At 34.7% G+C, this 19,720-nt stretch overlaps 1 protein-coding gene across 1 annotated transcript in view; it reads left to right on the top strand.

Moving 5' to 3' along the window:
- PXDNL (peroxidasin-like) overlaps positions 1-19,720 on the top strand; it is a 560,917-nt gene that overhangs the window by 224,101 nt on the left and 317,096 nt on the right. Inside the window, exon 3 of the mRNA XM_011994460.1 lies at positions 12,963-13,034. Coding sequence (XP_011849850.1) covers positions 12,963-13,034 — 72 coding nt within the window. The remainder of the gene's footprint in view (positions 1-12,962; positions 13,035-19,720) is intronic.

Genomic DNA, 19,720 nt, shown 5'->3' with positions numbered 1-19,720 from the left:
GTCAGGCTTGTCTTGAACTCCTGACCTCAGGTGATCCACCCACCTTGGCCTCCCAAAGTGCTGGGATTACAGGCATGAGCCACCGCACCCAGCCCCTCTCTGTTTTCTTACAGTGCCAAGCAATATTGGTGGGTAGAGGTGGAGTGGCTTCCCAACAATTGCAGTTAGCAGCCCCAGCAGTTACCGGCAGTGGAAGTAGAAAATTGGTTAATGTATGATGATCACAACCAGCCCAAAAGCCAAAAATAATTGGGCTTTGCGCCTCCTTTGTTATGAACATCAGGGATTGAAGGCTCTGGAAGAAAGAAATGAGATCATACTAATTACTTCTATTAGTGCCAATTAACTCTCAAAAATGGCATGTGATTTGGCAGGTGGAGACCTGTGAGCTGCATATGGACAATCATCTGAAGGGTTTAGGAAAGTGCTTCTAGCTGTGTCCCTCCCCATTTCCCATGTCCACTACTATACAGATCAGTCTATGGGATCATGGAGCCTGAGAGTCAATAAATATTGGTTTCTAGAGTGCTCAGTTAAAGACATGGATCAAGTAAATTGCATTCCACAATATATTTAAGTACATTATTGTATCAGAAAAAAAAAACTCAAACACATAAGTTTTACTAAATTGCATGAAGAGGTAATGGTGATGTGAGTTCTTTCTGGATTACAGGGCATTTTTAGAGAGGAAAGATTTTGTAGGGACTGCTGACAGTGTGTGAGCAAAGTAACTATGTTGTCCAGTATGGTAGCCACATGTATGAGCCACAGGTGGGTGCTGTTGAGCACTTGACATGTAGTTAGTCCAAGTTGCTATCTGTTGTATGTGTGAAAGACAATCAGATTGCAAAGACATCTGAAAATAAGAATATAAAATATCTTATTTATAATTTTTATATTGGTTACACATTAGAATGATAATCATTTCAATACACTGGATTAGACAAAGATATATCATAAAAATCAATTTTACCCAGTTCTTTTTACTTTTTTAAAATGTGGCTACTAGAAAATTAGAAATCACATATGTGACTTGCATTTGTGGCTCAGATTATATTTCAGTTGGGGAGGACAGTTCTAGATGTTAAAGGCTAGTTTGAATTTCTTTAAAACTCTGCTTTCAAAAGTTTGGGTAAAGAACTTTAGAGTATTATTTCTACTTGTGGAAAATGCATATACCTAAAGGTTAATTGTATTTTGCCTTTTTCAATGAGCTATGCAAGAACCACAAACAGAAAGCGTCGTATGTTCTGCATTCCCACTGGAACATAAAGGATCCACGGCTAGCATGCACAAATAGACCCATTCCCTAAAAATATGCTATGATGAGAGATAGATTCATGTTTCATTAGTTTTGTTATCACAAAAGCCAAAACAGACAAAAAATTCAAAGTTAAATAACTTTTGAGGTCTCTTTATGTCTAAAACTCTATGATACTCTATGGCAATGTCAGTTTAGCCTCTCATGGCACATATATGAGTAATTTAAAAGAAGGAGATTTTCTTCGTTTGCTGAATGTTAATCTTATTACAATTTACAATCTCATAGCATCTGGTATCTTTTCTTTTTTTAAAAAGAGATCTGTCTTAGTCTATTTTATGTTGCTATAACAAGATAATATATGAATAACATAAATTTATTTCTTACAGTTATGGAGGCTGAGAAGTCCAAATGCATGGCACTAGCATCTCGTGAGGGCTTTCTTCCTGCCTCATAACATGATGGGTTGCATTACATGGTGAGAGGGCAAGAGCAGGAGAGTCAGAGAGCTCATTTTTATAACAAAGCCACTCCTGAGATAATGAACCCACTCTTGTGATAGCAACATTCATTCATTCATGAGGGAGACAACAACACCCACACCTTTGATAGCAACATTAACTCATTCATGAGGGCAGGGCCATCATTAATCCATAAATTTATTCATGAGAACAGAGGGATTAAGTTTTCAGCACATGAACTTTTGGGGGACACATTCAAATCCAACAACATCTAACTATAATTTTTCCTTTATTCAACATTCAGGAAATTAAATGATTCATTATTAAACTCATACATTTAAGAGCATCATCTTTGATCTTAGATTTTAAAATGTATTTAGCAAATTGATATTAAACATGGCCTCGTGATTTTCTTTTTAATAATCAATATTTATATTAGTAATTATAATATTGACTGTATCTGTATGCATTTCACATTTTTGAATTCAGATTCTTTCTTTTTTTCTTTTAAAATTACATAAAGCCTGTGACCATAACAGATTGGCAACAAATAGCCATATGACCAAACCTGGAAGAAAGACCAGGAAACCTTGAAAAATAGCAACCAATCTGAGCTCTTTTATATTTCAGCAATTCTATAAAATTACTTTATCAAATTGATAGTTTCTCATCTTGACTTATTCAAAAGTATTTAATCTTGTTACCTATATGTCCAAATGAAAGAAAATTATTGCTTTTTACTTAGTATATGTCATTATATCTCTCATAAATATGTCCTAGAATAATATTTATGTTTTATATGGTACAAGGCAAGAATATAAGAAAATACAAAATTACTAGCTGCTGATCATGGGCAATTTATAAATATTGAGTAATTCTAAAACTTAGAAGATATTTACCAAAATTTACTTAGTATTTCTGAATAGTGTTGTTTCTTTTAATTTTACTTGGGCAAATATGTATTTTCTAACTTTTATATAGTTGTCATGGATTACTTATGTGATACATGGTAGCATTATAGTTCTACTAAAATGGAAGTCATGTGATGATGTATATTCCTAATACTCTACAAGCTCTGATGAGATATTTGCTCTGTGTGTCAGAAGATGACACAATAGCAGTTGCATATGTGTTTGGATGTATATATAGATGTATACAAGTATAGTGTATCTGGATACAGGATGGTAAAAGTCTTGAAATTAATAATGTCTGAAAATAACAGAAAGACCTAAAAATATTTAGAAGCCTAAATTTTTGGGTAAGTGTTTAAGTATTAGTAATGGATTTTAGGAATTGAATAATTTAACAAACAAATTTTATTATAATTTTGGGGGAAAGTTTCTTAAAGCAGTTATACTATGTTGACAGTATTATGAAAAATGTACTACTTCTTTGGTTTTGGTATAGATCTAAAAAAAATCATATCTTCAGTACTGCTTATGATAATAATTGCTAGTGGTAAGAGAAAGCATGAGCACAATGACACTCCTTTGTCACTGCCCGGTTTCTTGATTTAGTAATAGAGTTGCCTGATACATATTTTCTTTATAATTTTTTCTCTTCCAACCTGACTAGTCTGAAACTATCATAATTATTAAGGTCTAAACTCTAAAAGAATGTCCATTATCATCATTATTTCAAAGCACATTTTAAAGATATATTATCTAGTATTATTAGGGATAGAAATAAATTATAATTATGGAAAAGAGAAAGCAAAAAAATCATGATCATTACAGGATATGCTTATATTGTGCAGCCTACATTCACTTTACAAATGGTTAAAAACAATAAAGAAGTATAATAAGGAATTATAGTAACAACTGATATGAAAAAATCAATATCCTATATTCAAAAAGTCATCTGTTACAAAATATGACAAAAGAAAGTATCCAGCTTAGCAAACTGGAAGACATAAGAAGTATCAACAGACTCGATAAGAAATACATAGCACACACAAGGTGACTACTTCTAAAACATACTAAGATTAGAAAGATGGTTTAGATAAGCAGAAAAATGAACCATGTTGTTAGATAGGTAAAGTCAATATGGTAAAATTTGAATATTAGTCAAAATATGCAAAGGAAATTTTTGAAGCTTGAAGGATATTCCTAAAATATACCCAGAAAAATATCTTTAAAATTAATCATTAAAACAGTAAAAGACAGGGGTAGAAACTATCCTATATAAAGAGTAAAATATTAAAAAACAATAATATTGGAAATATTTCCATTGCAGTGTGTCTAGAAAGGGAACCAGTTACATGATGGAGATTTGCATATAATTACATTAATATTGCATATCACAGGGGAAACTGTAAATGTGTCAATCGATAGTAACGATAATATGTAAATAATTTGGAAAAAATATTAATTCAAGATGATTCAAAGATTAAAGCATTAAAATGAAACTACAAAGCTTAAGAAAAATATTGGGATTTTAATGTAATCTTAGATTCAGGAAAGCCTAAGTATGATAAAAAATCCAAAGCCATAAAGGAAAAGAACAATAAATTTTATTACATAAAAATTTAAAACATTTGTAAAATACAAACAATAAAGAAAGCTAAAAGTATTAATTATATAAACTTTGACAAAATAATTCTAAAACATTATAAACAAAAGTTTAATTTTTTGCTTACAAAGAGTGTCTAATAAGTTGATAAAGAAAAGATACACAACAAAGTGAAAATGTGAGACAAAGGATTTTTTAAGTTAATGTACATCAAAAGAAACACATGGTCCTTAACATAAATTTTCATAATAACTACATCTTTCTTTCAAATAACATTTGTTTCAAAGAACATTAGAATTTTGAAGTCTTAGAATTTGTTACTCATATTTCACATGTAAATCTGCTTTTTTTGAGAAATATACATGAAGAAAAAAATTAACAAATTCACTTAATAATAAATTCATGTGTACTAAGCAGATAAAAGAATTTCAGAGCTTGAAGACTGGTCTTTTGAATTAACATAATCTGATTTAAAAAAGGAAATAAATGTTTAAACAAACGAAGTCTTTAAGAAATATGGGATTATGTAAATCAAAATAAACTATGAATTACTGGTATTCCTGAAAGAGAAGGAGAAAAAGCAAACTACGTGGAAAATAAACTTGAGGGAATAATTCAAGGAAACTTCCTTAATCTAGTTGGAGATATAGACATCTAGATAAAAAAAATCTAGAGCACACCTGTGAGATACTACACAAAACAAACATCACCAAGGAATATAGTCACCAGACTGTCCGAAGTCAATGCTCAAGGAAAGAAAAAAAATCACATACAAAGGGAAGCCCATCAGGCTAACAGCCTTACAAGTAAGGAGAGTTTGGGGGCCTATTTTCAGCATTCTTAAAGAAAAGAGATTCCAACCAAGAATTTCATATCCCACCAAACTAAGCTTCATAAATGAAGGAGAAATAAAATCTTTTCCAGACAAGCAAGAGCTAAGGGGACTCATCACCACTAGACCAGCCTTATGTGAGATTCTTGATGAAGTTCTAAATATGGAAATAAAGAATGATACCTGCTACCATAAAACACACTTAAGTGCATAGCCTGCAGACTCTATATGTTAAAAAACAAACAAACAAACAAAAAAACCGCAATAGAAGCTACTACAAAGCAAACAGCTAACAATTTTGTAATAGGGTCAAACTCTTACATATGAATATTAAACTTGAATGTACATGTTCTAAATGCCCTACTTTAAAGGCACAGAGTGGCAAGTTGGATAAAAAAAGGGGACCCATCCATCTGCTGTCTTTAAGAGATTCAACTCACACATAATGACATCAATAGGCTCAAAGCAGAGGGTTAGTGAGAAATCTGCCATGCAAATGGAGAAAAAAGCAGGAGTTGCTGTTCTTATATTAGATAAAACAGAGATTAAATCAACAACAGTAAAAGACAAAGAAGGGCATTACATAATGACAAAGGTTTCACTTCAACAAGAAGACTTAACTATCCTAAATATATGCACACCCAACATTGGAGCACCCAGATTTATAAAACAAGTATTTCTAGATCTAAAATGACTTAGACAGCCACATAGTAATAGTTATGAACTTCAACACTCAATGACAACATTGGACAGACCATCAAGACGGAAAATTAACAAAAAAAACTATGGACTTAAACACAACACTTGGCCAGTTAAACCTAATAAACATTACAGAATACTCCATGGATCAACCACAGAATATATATTCTCTCATCTGCACATGGAGCATACTCCAAGATTGACCATATGTTTGGCCATAAAACAAGTATCAATACATTTTAAAAGAATCAAAATTATACCAATCATACTCTTGGACCACAGTGGAATAAAAATATAAGTCAATTTCAAAAAGATCTCTCAAAACCATATCCTTACATGGAAATTAAACAACTTATTTCTGAATGACTTTGGGTAAACAATGAATCAGAAATCAAAAAATTATTGGAAATAAATAAAAACAGATACATAACATATCAAAATCTCTGGGATGCAATAAAAGCAATGTTAAGAGGAAAGTTGAGAGCAATAAATGCCTACCTCGAAAAATTAGGAAGATCTCAAATTAACAATCTGACATCACACCTGGAAAAATGAGAAAAACAAGAACAAACTAACCCCAGAACTAGCAGGAGAAAAAAAGTAAATAAAATCAAAGCAGAAATGAATAAAACTGAGACCCCAAATCCATACAAAGAATCAACAAAATCAAAAGTTGGTTGTTTAAAAAGACAAACAAGATGGATAGACCTCTAGCTAGATTAACAAAGAGAAAAAGAGAAGATCCAAATTAGCACAATCAGAAATGACAAAGCAGACATTACAATCAATCCTACAGAAATACAAAAGATCCTCAGAGACTGTTATGAACACCTCTATACATACAAACCAGAAAATCTAGAGGAAATTGATAAATTCCTGTAAGGACAAATCTCCCAAGATTGAATCAGGAAAAAATTGAAATGCTGAATGGACCAATATCAACTTCCAAAATTGAATCAGTAATAAAAACCTGTAAAAAATAAGCCTTGTACCAAACGGATTCACAGCCGAATGCTACCAGATGTACAAAGAAGAGTTGACACCAATTCTACTCAAACTTATGTTAGCAAATCAAAGAGGCATGTTTGCCTGACTCACTCTTTGGGGGCCAGCATCACCTTGATACAAAGATACAGTAAAAAAATGAAATTACAGGCCAATATCCCTAGTGAACATAGATATAAAATTCCTTAACAAAATACTAGCAAACTGAATCCAGCAGCACATCAAAAAATTAGTTCACCGTGATCACATATGCTTCATTTCTGAGATTCAAGATTGGTTCAGCATATGAAAATCAAAAAATGTGAGAATTTGATTCACCATATAAGCAGAATTAAAAAAGAAAAACCATATGGTGATCTCAATAAATGCAGAAAGAGCTTTTGATGAAATTCAATGTCTCTTCATAATGAAAACTCTCAAGAAACAAGGCATTGAAGGAATATACCTCAAAATAATAAGTCATCTATGATAAGCTCACAGCCAACATCATACTTCACAGACAAAAATTGGAAGCTTTCCCTTTGAGAACTGGAATAAGACAAGGATGCCAACTCCCATCATCCCTATTCAAAATAGTACTAAAGGTGCTAGTAAAAGCAATCAGGCAAGAGAAAGAAATAAAAGGCATCAAAATAGGAAAAAAAGGAGAACTACCTCTCTTTGTGGACAATATGATTTTATGCCTTAAAATTCTAAAAATTCCACCATAAGCCTTCTGAAACTGATAAACAACTTCAACAAATTTCAGGATACAAAATAAACATGCAAAAAGTAGTAACAACATTTTTATACACAAATTACATTCAAGCTGACAGCCAAATTAAGAATGCAATCCTAGGCTGCGTGCAGTGGCTCATGCCTGTAATCCCAGAACTTTGGGAGGCCAAGGCAGGCGGATCACCTGAGATCGGGAGTTCGAAACCAGCCTCACCAACATGGAGAAACCCCTTCTCTACTAAAAATACAAAATTAGCCAGGCATGGTGGCACATGCCTGTAATCCCAGCTACTCGGGAGGCTAAGGCAGGAGACTTGCTTGAACCTGGGAGGTGGAGGTTGCAGTGAGCTAAGATCACACCATTGCACTCCAGTATGGGCAACAAGAGTGAAACTCCATCTCAAAAAAAAAAAAAGAAAAAAGAAAAAAAGAAAAAAAAAAAAAGAATGCAGTACTATTTACAGTAGACATACACCCCCCCCCCACACACACACGAATACTTAGAGATATATCTAACAAAGGAAGTGAAAGACCTCTACAAGGAAAATGAAACAAAAAACTGCTAAAAGAAATCATAGATGGCACAAACAAATGGAAAAATATTCCATACTCATGGATTGGAAGAATCAATATCCGTTAAAATGGACATTCTGTTCAAAGTGATCGATAGAGTCAATGCTATTCCTAGCGAACTACCAGTGTAGTTTTTCATAGAATTGGAAAAAACTATTGTAAAATGTATATGAAACCCCAAATAGCCCCAATAACCAAAGCAATCTTTATAAAGTACAAAGTCAGAGGCATCACATTACCCAACTTCAAACTATATTAGAAGGCTACAGTAACCAAAACAACATTGTACTGTTACAAAAACAGACACATAGACCACTGGAACAGAATACAGAGCCCTGAAATAAGGCCACACACCTACAATCATTTGATCTTTGATGAAGTCGACATAAATAAGCAATGGGGGAAAAACTCCCTATTTAATAAATGGTGCTAGAATCGCTGGCTAGCCATATGTAGAAGAATGAAACTTGACCCCTACCTTCCACTGTGTACAAACATTAACTCAAAATGGATTAAATATTTAAATCTAAGACTTCAGACTCTAAGAATTCTAGAAGAAAATTTACAAAATACCATCTGGGCATGGGCATTGGGAGAACATTTTTGACTAAACCCTCAAAAGAAAATGCAAAGAAAACAAAAATCGGCAAGTGGGACCTAATAAAAATAAAGAGCTTCTGCACAGCAAAAGAACTAAAAACACAGTAAACAGACAACCTACAGAATGGAAGGAAATATCTGCAAACTCTGCATCTGATGAAGGTCTACTATCTAGAATCTTTAAGAAACTTAAACAATTGAACAAGCAAAAAACAAATAACCTCAACAAAAATAGGCAAAGGACATGAACAGAGACATCTGAAAAGAAGGCATACATGTAGCCTACAAACGTACAATAAAATGCTCATCATCACGAGTCATCAAATAAAAGCAAATCAAAACCACAATAAGATACTATCTCTATAATAATAGTCAGAATGGCTATTATTAAAAAGTAAAAAAAGCAACAGTTGTGGGTGAGGCTGTGGAGAAAAGGGAATGCTTTTATAGTGTTGATGGGAAAGTAAATTAGTTCAGCCGTTGTGGAAAGCAGGTTGGAGATTGCTCAAAGAATTTAAAACAGAACTACCATTTGACCCAGCAATCCTATTACTGGGTATATATAAAAAAGAAAACAAATCATTCTACCAAAAAGACACATATGCTCATATGTTAATCACAGCAGTCTACATCATAGCAAAATCATGGAATCAACATAGGTGTCCATCAGTGGTGGACTGGATAAGTGTGGTACATGTACACTGTGGAATACTACACAGCCATAAGAATGAAATCATGTTCCTTGCAACAACATGGATGCATCTGGAAGTCATTATCCTAAGTGAATTAATGCAGGAACCAAAAAAAACCCAAAAAAACAAAAAAACAAATACTACATGTTTTCACTTTTAAGTGGGAGCTAAACATTGGATACTCATGGACATAATAAGGGCAACAATAGACACTGGGGACTACTAGAGTAGACAGGAAGGGAGGGTGGCAAGGCCTGGAAAACTATTTGGTACTATTCTCAGTACCAGGTGATGGGATTATCCATACTCGAAACCTCAGAAGCATGCAATATACCCAGGTAACGTATCTGCACATGTGCCCCCTGAATCTAAAATAAAAGTTTGAAAAAATAATAAATTTGTGTTCTTTAAATCAGCCTGATTTCTTTTCCTTTCCTTTCTCCTTTTCCTCTCCTTTCTCCTTTTCCTCTTTTTTTTTCTTATGGTTTTGAATTGCAAATGATTTATGCATTGTTTATGATTATATAAATATTTTTCTGTGGCTGTGACAGATAATCAAAGGTAGCTATAAGTGACTTTTGCCATGAATCTCTTGCTTGGTGACTATGCAGATCACTCCAGAATAATGATTTATGCTCATTGAAGATTTCATACTATGTTTACTTTGGTATGCACAGAAATGAAGTTCACAACCCTTTCATGTTAAGAGTAGCAGAACCATATTTCTGGAGTATCCAAATGAAAATAAGCATAACCATAACAAGCAGGAACAGACCAACATTATTACCACTTACAAAAAGTATATTATTTTTATTTCTATGTAGAGATAATGATTCACTTGTGGAGTAAATCTTGGCATTATCCCAGCAGAAATTTCATGTGAGATGGGAGAGAGTTCTATTTTTCTTTATAAATTTTATTATTTTTATTTTTTATTTTACACTTTGATGAATTGCTGATTATGCAAATTGCCTTAATCTTTTCTAGCAGTCACTTACTGGTTTTTCATAAAATATTTCCAACCACACAGTATACGTTTCTATAATAGTAAATATGCAAGTGTATGTGGGCATACTTTGGGTAAGACTTTGTGTTTCAGCAAAAACAGATACAGCTAATAAACTGGACCATTGGTCTATTACTGGTTCCTCTTTTACCCCAAAAGTTTGATCATCAGCATGTTCAGATCTCCTGTTTTCAGAAATTGTTTTATTTTCTCAATAAAACCTGTAACATTTTTACTTTTTCTTCTTGCAGGTTTTGTTTGCTTCTTTTTTGTTTCGTTTTGTTTTGTTTTGTTCCTTTGGCATCATGGGCGTCATGAGGATATAGGATACAGCCACAAATTTCCCTAAGCTTGTGCTGATTTTTGATGAAAGAAAGTTAGGTATTGTTTTATGCCCTGAATTTTAGCAGACCCACTCATAAATTCTGAATGCATTTTCTTTATGAATAACAAAACAAAATAATATAAATGACAGTTTCTATAACCACTTAACCAAAACATTACTTGGGTAGGGTTCCAACCATTAAAATTATAGTAAAGATATTTTGATGGAAACCATAATGCTCTGAATAAAACTTGACAAGAAATATGTACTTGTGATTGGAAAATACATTCAACTGTGAACCATTTTAATGAATTGGTTTCTTGTCAGCAATAGAAACATTTTCAAGAAAACAAGTTAAATTGTTTGATCTCATACTGTAGGTTATGCACATCATAACTTCAGTGTAAGTTTTTGAAATCTTGTGTTTTATTTTTGTTAAAATTTAAATAACTATAAAAGAATATGCAGAAACATAGGCTTCAAGCACATTTAATGTACTGAAGAAAGACTAATTATGGTATGTAATATCTTTTCCATTTCTTAACTGTGGCTTTGAAAGATAATTAACACTAATGCCCAAAGACATCTTTTGTATGAAATGAGTCAATTTCTCTCTCCTAGGCACCATCGTTGGAAGATTTAGGAAAATAGTCACTCAAATTGTTTTTTGTGATCTGTGATTAATATGAGGTTGAGACTATATACGTGTGTCACATACCACACATATACACACATCATAGCAGATGTGCAAATTACATACACACATGCACATATGTATGTATACACACACGTATAGTTTATTCTAGATGCATTGGTGCGTGTTGTATTTAATAGACTAAGAGGGACAGAATAGTCATTTCTTCAAGTAAATATATTTGCATGGTGGTGGTTTGGGGACCTAACAGAAGTGCATTAATTAATTTTGAACAATAGAATGAGAGAGTACCTAAACAGCAAATTCTCCCAGGACAAGGTTTGTGTCTGGTATTAATTACACATTAACTAGTTATATTGCTTTCAGCCTGTTTAAAAATTCCTTGAACACATGGTGGGCTATAAAGTTGAATGGCTCATTGACTGAAGCTTAGAATTATCCATGAAAATTGGCATTATCTCTGTATGGCATCAGCTCCAATGCAGGCTGTAGATTGGTTGTTCTGCCTCCCAATGGCCAGGACACTAGGCAGTCACAAATGGTGAGAAATGGCTCTGGTGCCACAGGTGAGGTGTCAGTCACTTCAGATGCTATTTGGGGAATTTAACAGCGAGACCTACAGTGAATCAGTTAGGAACAGATGAGCTTCGGAATCTCTAGGCTGCCTGTGAAATTGTGCATAATAACTCAAATAATCATCTGCTCCAATGGCCAAAACACTTCTGTTTTCCTAATCATTCATACAAAAACCCCACAAAACAAATATTTTATAATATACTAAAAGTGAATCCTCCAGCATTGGACTTTTGCAGTAGATTTTTAGAAACTTTGAGAGTTTTAGACAGTATAGAATATTCAGGAACATGTGTGCCAATCTAATTAGCAGACTTTCCCTCTGTATTTAGACATGCCATAATAATTTAAATTTGAAAGAAACTTTAAGTGTTTTTAACCAGAAAAAAAATTTATAATTTTCATTTGCCAGAGTGCTTTTTCTGAAGTTTTTGAAGTTACTGAAAGTTGATTTTCTGTAACTTGTTTTACTGTTCAAATTCGATTTATTTCTGCCACCTGTTATTTTTCTCCCTGGAGTTTTTAGAAATCATTTTTGGACCGTTGGATACTACTATAATAAAAGCCTCACTTCCTATGGTGTAGTTGACTCTTGGTTTGACAGTTTAACAAATACACAATGAAAGTCCACTGTGTGCCAATAGCTGTGACATTTATCTTTCCAAGGAAGATGCTTAAGCCTGAGTGTTCAATACTCTCCATCTGTTTGTTTAGGAATATGTTCCTTTGTTACCGTGGCTATGTTGATAATTTTCCTTTTAGATGACATGCTTCAGGAAAACAAGAATTTTATCTCTGGGTTGCAATGTTGTTTTAGGAATGTTTTAGGGTAATTTAATAAACACAAATTATTTTTGAAAAGTCTTTGTGACAAATTAATGTTTTATATCACTTTTTTGAATCGGGAATTAAAGTATAAATTTCCAAATTTAGTGAACCGTGTCAGTAAATATTTTTCTGTTGTGCAAAGAACTATACTTAGCAGAACTATTTTGATGTTTGCAGAATCTGTTTCTCATTTGGGAATTATTTGTTTGTTTTTGTTTTTTCAGTCTGCTGAACAACAACCACATCAGAAAGATTTCCAGAAGTGCTTTTGAAGGACTTGAAAATTTGCAATATCTGTAAGTTATAAGAAAAAATAACAATGGCTTATGGTGTTGATTGACTATTTTTGCCTTTTTGTGTGCACGTTTACTTTAAATTAAAATAATTCTTTACCTTCATGAAAAGCACTTTCAACCTTTATATAAAACTCACATATGAACGTGTCTTAAGTGCAATAAATTATTGCTTTCAATAGGTTGTGCATCTGAAAACATTTGAATATACACAATTCTCTTGCCGCAAGGTCTAAATTGGATACAAATAAAAACAAAACAGTTTTCCAATATTTTGCATTCAAATTTAATTACTCAGTAATTGTAAAAAATTCCATACACCCAAAAAAGGGTTTCATTTTTTTTGTTGGCTAAAGGAGCTTTATGCCAACAACTTATCCATCCAAGACCTTCCAAAGCCAGTGAACACATTACAGTTAGGAACTTTAATAAACTTGGGTAAGAACCAAATTTTGGAAAGATTAGGTCACAAATATGATCACTGACAATTTTCATGGTTTTTGTGTATTATTGGTAAACGGGAATAAAGATATTTTAAACAACTGCCTGTTTGACTCAGAAACATTGGTGTTTGATAATTTCAATGGTGGGAGGTCATGATTGGATATGGTTAGGTGGAGGCTGAAGAAACAAACTACAAGGGCTTTTATCTCAGCTGGAGTGAGTGCTACAACTTTCTTTTTAAAACAATGTTAAGCTGATAATGAATATTTTTATACAAATATGTTCATTTGTAGATTAATCAAGCACACTGCTAAAAATTTGTTCTCTTGAAGAAAAGAACACCATTCCAGTCTTTAGCTCTGACCAAATTTATACAATGGTAGTATCTTTTGAAACCATTGAAATTCTTATTAAACCCCAGGTCAGAAGCCTCAAAGCCTCCTGCGTTCAGTTGAGACATCTCAGCCTAACATAGAGGTCTCCCACAGCTCTGGTAATTACTGAGTCCTGAAGTTTCAGTTTCCTCTTAGGTCAGTCAATTCCATCTGCTCGCCTAACCTTTCATAACAAATCCAACATACCATCTTAGTCAATTTTCTGCTGATGTAACAGAATACCACAGACTAGGTAATTAACTTTTTTAAAAAAAGTTTATTTGGCTTATCGTTCTGGAGGCTGGGAAGTCCAAGATCAAGGGGTTGCATCCTAACATGATGGAAGGACAAATGAGCATACACACAGGGAGAAAAAGGGGGCTGAAATCCCTCAATCACTAATCCACTTCCATGATAATGGCATTATTGTATTCATGAGGGAAGAGCCCTCATGACCTAATCACTTCTTGATAGTCCCTCCTCTTAATACCATCACAGTGACAATTAAATTTCAATATGAGTTTTAGAGGAAGCAAACATTGAAACTGTAGCATTCTGCCTCTTTGCCTCACAAAACTCATGTCTTTCTTATATACAAAAATACATTTATTCCATCTCGGTGGCTCCAAAAGTCTTCACTTATTTTAGCACAAACTCAAAACTCCAAAGTCCAGAATGTCATCTGAATCGGATATGGGTGAGACTCAAGGTGCGATTCATCCTGAGGCAAATTCCTCTCCAGCTGTAAGCCTGTGAAATAAATAAAAAAAAAGATATCTACTTCCAAAATATGACAATGGTGCCTGCATACGATAGACACTCCCATGACAAAAGGGAGAGATAGGCAAAAAGAAAGAAGCAAGAAGCCCTAAGCTGGTCCAAAATCTAATAGGGAAAACAATGTTAAACCTCAGACTTCCACAACAATCATTTACTCCATTTGCCACCTTCTGGACACTGGGGAATTTGGGTCTCCAAAGCCTCAGGTGGCCACGACCCCATGTCTTTGCTGGGCTCAGCCCATGCTTCAGTTCTCTTGGGTTGGAGTCTCATGCCTACGACCTTCCCAGGCCAGAGTTTCCACTGGTGACCCTATAGCTCTGGGGTCTCAGTGGCAGCCCCAATCCCATGGATCCACTAGGCTTTGCCCTAGTGAGCACTCTCTGTGGAGGCTCCACTTGTGGCAGGATTCTGCTGGGGCTCTCAGGTTATTTGATACATCCTTTGAAATCTAGGTGAAGGGAGCCATACTCCCACAGCTCTTGTATTCTGTGAACCTGGATACTTCTAACATGTGGACACTGTCAAGGCTTACTGCATGCACACTGCACAGGAACCAACTTAGGCTATAGGTGGGGTTGGTTGAGGCATACACTGTGGTGGAACACAGGAAGCAGAGACCCAATGTGGCTCTGAGCAACAATTCCATGGAAGGTACCTTGAGCTCATTCCCTGAAACTATTCTATTTTTTCTAGAGCTCAGGGCCTGTGATGGGACAGGCAGACTTGAAGGCCTCTGAAATGCCTTTGAGGTCTTTCTCCTGTTCACTTGATGAATAGCACCTGAATCACTATCTGTGGTAAACTCTTTAGCAAATGGTCACTTGGGCACACCTGTAGTATTCTCTCTTTCACATGCTTCTTTACTCTTTACATGTGCAGCCTGCAAATTTTCCAAATCTTTCTGTTTTTTACCTTTTAATTATAAATTCCATCTTTAAGTTTTTTCCTCTAGCATCTCAATGTTTGTGGTTAGAAGTAGCTATGCAGCAACCTGAATGCTCTAGTGCTTAGATATTTCTTGCATCAGACATCTTAGTTAATGACCCTTAAGTTCTTCATTCCATAAAGTCCTAGTACACAAACACAATTCAGCCAAGTTCTTTGCAACTGTATAACAGGGTGACTTTTAATCCAGCTTCCAATACCTTGTTCTTCATTTCTGTCTGAGACCTCATGAGAATGGCCTTTACTGTCCATGTTTCTATCAACATTCTGGCCACGACCACTTAATATCTAAGACATTCCATACCTTTTCTACAGATTCCTCTTATAAGCCCTTAACAGAATCACCCTTAACATTCTGTTCATGGTAATCTAGGGTTTTTCTAGCCTGCTCCTCCAGACTCTTTTAGCCTTTACCCATTACCCAGTTGCAAAGCTACTTCTGCATTTTCTGGTATCTGTTAGAACAACAGATCCACCTCTCAATACCACTTCTCTGTCTTTGTTTTCTGCTACTATGAAAGAATATTACAGACTGGGTAATTTATAAAGAAAAGTTTATTTGGCTCATGGTTCTGGAGGCTGGGAGCTCCAAGACTAAGGGGTTGCATCTGGAGAGGGCCTTCTTGCTGTGTCATAACATAGTGGAAGAACAAACAAACACACAAGACAAAGAGAAAAAGGGCCAAACTTTGGTGATAACCAACTCACTCCTGTGATAACGGCATTAACCCATTCATGAGGGAAGATTCCTCATGACCTAATCACCTCTTCAAGGTCCTGCCTCTTATCATAGTTACACTGGAAATTAAATTTCAATGAATTTTGGAGGGGACATTAAAACCATAGCACATGCCCAGTGGGTACATGCCATTCTTTATTTCCATATTTTACACAGTACTAAGTATCCCTCAAACTTTGGTGGTGTGCAAAGCCTGCTGCTCATTAGTGAAGGAGCTTGACCTTCTCCCTATGTTTCATCTCAGTCCTGCTCTGTAGTTCTCTACTCATTGGCATGTCAAGAGTAACTCTCTTATAGTAAAACAAACAAATTAATAAACAAAACAAAACAAGAATCTTTATGGCTTTTCAAAAACCAATTTAGAAGGAATCTCATCACTTGCACTAATATTCAATGAGGAAATATAGTAAAATCACAGTTATTAGCAGGAAATTAATTTTGAATAAGACAAATGTTCAATGTTGCAGAGGCTTGGATCAGTTACATACACAAGTGTATTCTCTGCTCTGAGTGAGAACAAAAAATCACTTCACATAACTTCTAATCAATGCTCTGGCCAACTAAAAACACTAGTTATTAAGTGAAAAAAAAGTCTCGGCTTCTGTAAGATATGTTATATAAAAGGCAAGGATAAAAAATGTGTGATGCAGTAGATGGTGAACACATTCATGTGCCCACTGCAGTAAATTTTACCATGTTTTCAATAACATTGCCAAGTAACTAAGGAATTTTGTAGAGAAAGAGTGTTGTGAATTAGAAGACCCATTCAATGCATACAATACCTGCAAGTTTTTATACCTTTTCTTTGCTCTTTATACTTGATCCACTGCTCTTTTATTTCTTCAAATATGGTAAGCACTGCCTTTCTACTCTCTGACCCTGGGCATGCCCTGCTTTTTGTTTGTTCCTTGACTATTTTCCCTTTCTTGTCCCAGCTTTAATGTCATGTCCTCTAGGAATCACCTTAAGTCAACCAATACTTCTCTTTTCCTCCCTAACGTGGTGCCCTGTGTATTTCATTTATTGCATATACCACAACAGTTTATTTTTTCTCATCTATTTGTTAAATTATTTATTTTATTATTTCCCCACTGGATTCTGTGAGGTCAGGTGGCCATGCTCTCCTTATTTATCCCATATGTCAGCATCCAGAATTAGTATCTAGAACACAGGAACTACTCATTAAATATTTGTTGAATAAATGTATGAACATAAGTTACTCAATAAATGCTTGATATTTGCTTAATTAACACTCTTAGTTATGTTGAAGTAATTATTCTTAAGAGAGGAATGATAACACTATTAAATGCCTCTGTTGTTTCAACAACATGTGTATTTATCAATTATTTATAGTGTGCACTTTCCCAAAGATTACAAGTATTTATGTTACAAAAAGTTGTTATAGTGCTTGTATATTCAGGAGGTTAATTTTCATTAAGCTATTTATACCACAGAACTGCAGTTTTATCCTGTCAAACACAAAGGATAGTATAGCTTTTCCCCTAAGACGCAAGCATTTGTAAACTCATCTGAAATTCTTGTGTGTTTTGAACCAAAATGTATCTCTGATCCCCTTGGGAAAAAATAAATTGAAATGTCTTAAGACAAGTTGTGCTTTCAAATTAAAAAAAATACAATTGTTTGAGAATATTTTTGTGTTACAGTGATTCGTTTAATATTAGCTGAATTTTAGAGCTAAGACATATTGAAGATCTAAGAGCAAAATGCTCCTTTTCTTTGGTTTAGCAGACACTTAAACTTTAGCTCCTTTTCTTTGGTTTAGCAACCCTTAAGAATAGCATTGCAATGTTCATTATTTTTAACCGTTTGACTTAATCTAATGATAAACTCCAAAGTAAAATTTATTTATTCAGAAACATCTTGACATCCAAATGATAATGATCTTGTTACTTACGGGCATTGATAATGATATCAAATCACTGTAATGCAAAATGTGATAATAGTCATGTTACTTAAGGGCACTGATAATTTCACAAGTTTCCAATTACCCATGGGGCAAAAAACTAATGCATCTCTGTGCATGTCTGCAATAAACTAGGCATCAATTGCTAGCATTTAAAGAGGAAATTTATTCCATATTCAAATCTGTGATTCTGTTTCTGGCCATGGTTCTTGTTCTCTAAGTTTAGTATTTTATCTGAATTATAGCTTCTTCTTCCTACTAGCCCAGCTCTGAGCAGCTTTGTCCTTATGAACTCCTGTTACTGAATGCTGCTCCTTCTGCACAAACTCACCTACTTAGATTATTGGCTGAATGTGTCACTTGCAATTGTGTCCTCAGTATTGGCCTTTTCCATTTCTCTCCAGTTTCTTTGAATTTATTGGGAGTCTGCCCCATTCCTATTGTATCCTACAGATAAAATTTTTTTTTTGAAATAGTAGGCAAGTAAGTGCCATTGAAGAATGTGACCTTTAATAGTGTAAGCTTGAAGGACACAACGCTCACCAGTTCTGAAATCTCTTACTCCCTGGGTTTTACTGACAATCTATATAAAATGAGTGCAATTTCCTTGTGGTTTCTTGTCCAGTTTCTCAACTTTTGCTGTGAAATAAACCACTGCAGAATTTAGTGGCTTAAAACAATCAAACATTTTTATCTCTCATGATTGTTTCATGGACTAATGAGACAGTTCTTTTTGTCTATGTTGGCTCAGACCTTCTGATCTAGAATGACTTTATTCACATAGCTGGCAATTTCTCAGTATCAGCTGGGATGCTTTTCTTTTCCATGTGGCTTCTCTTTCTCTGTGCTTGTTTACACAATTACCTTATCCCTAGCATCATCAGGGATGAGTGCTTTCCACGCCTTGCTTGTGTCATGTTTGCCAGTGTCCCATTTGGCCATTCAAGCCACATGACCGAGATGTGATTCAGCACTGGAGAAACAGGCTCCATATTTTGGTAGATGAAGCAGCTTAATCACCTTGCAAAGGGGTATGATTCAGGGATGGGAGAAATTTTTTGCAATTTCTGCACTCTATCACATTCATATAGGTCTGGAGCTTCCAGGGGTTGAGGTACGGGTTTTAATCAGGAGCACATCCGGGGTTAGTGTCCAGGATGGATTATGCAGTAGGAACTCAAAGAGAAAAGGGGCCATGTCTATTTGGGGAGCCACAAGGGGTGGGGGGCAGGTTGGACTTGATGGAAGGAGCAAGAGGATTGTGAGAAAATTCAGCAAACAATCTGGTATGTTTGTGTTATGGCAAGTATCTTTTAATGAATGGATGGGAGGGCCTGAATGGAGCATGATGAGAAATAAGGCTAGTAAGTTTGACAAGGACCAGATCATGGGGGAGGAGGGTTTGTGTGCCAAGTTTTCTGTCTCCGTGTAGTTAGCTCTTTCTTACTTCTACTCACTCCAAACCAGTCTCCATTCCTAC

This window comes from Mandrillus leucophaeus, unplaced genomic scaffold (assembly GCF_000951045.1).
Source record: "Mandrillus leucophaeus isolate KB7577 unplaced genomic scaffold, Mleu.le_1.0 Scaffold458, whole genome shotgun sequence".
NCBI lineage: Eukaryota > Metazoa > Chordata > Mammalia > Primates > Cercopithecidae > Mandrillus > Mandrillus leucophaeus.
The sequence above is the reverse complement of the archived record's forward strand: the minus strand, read 5'-3'. Positions and strand labels throughout refer to the sequence as shown.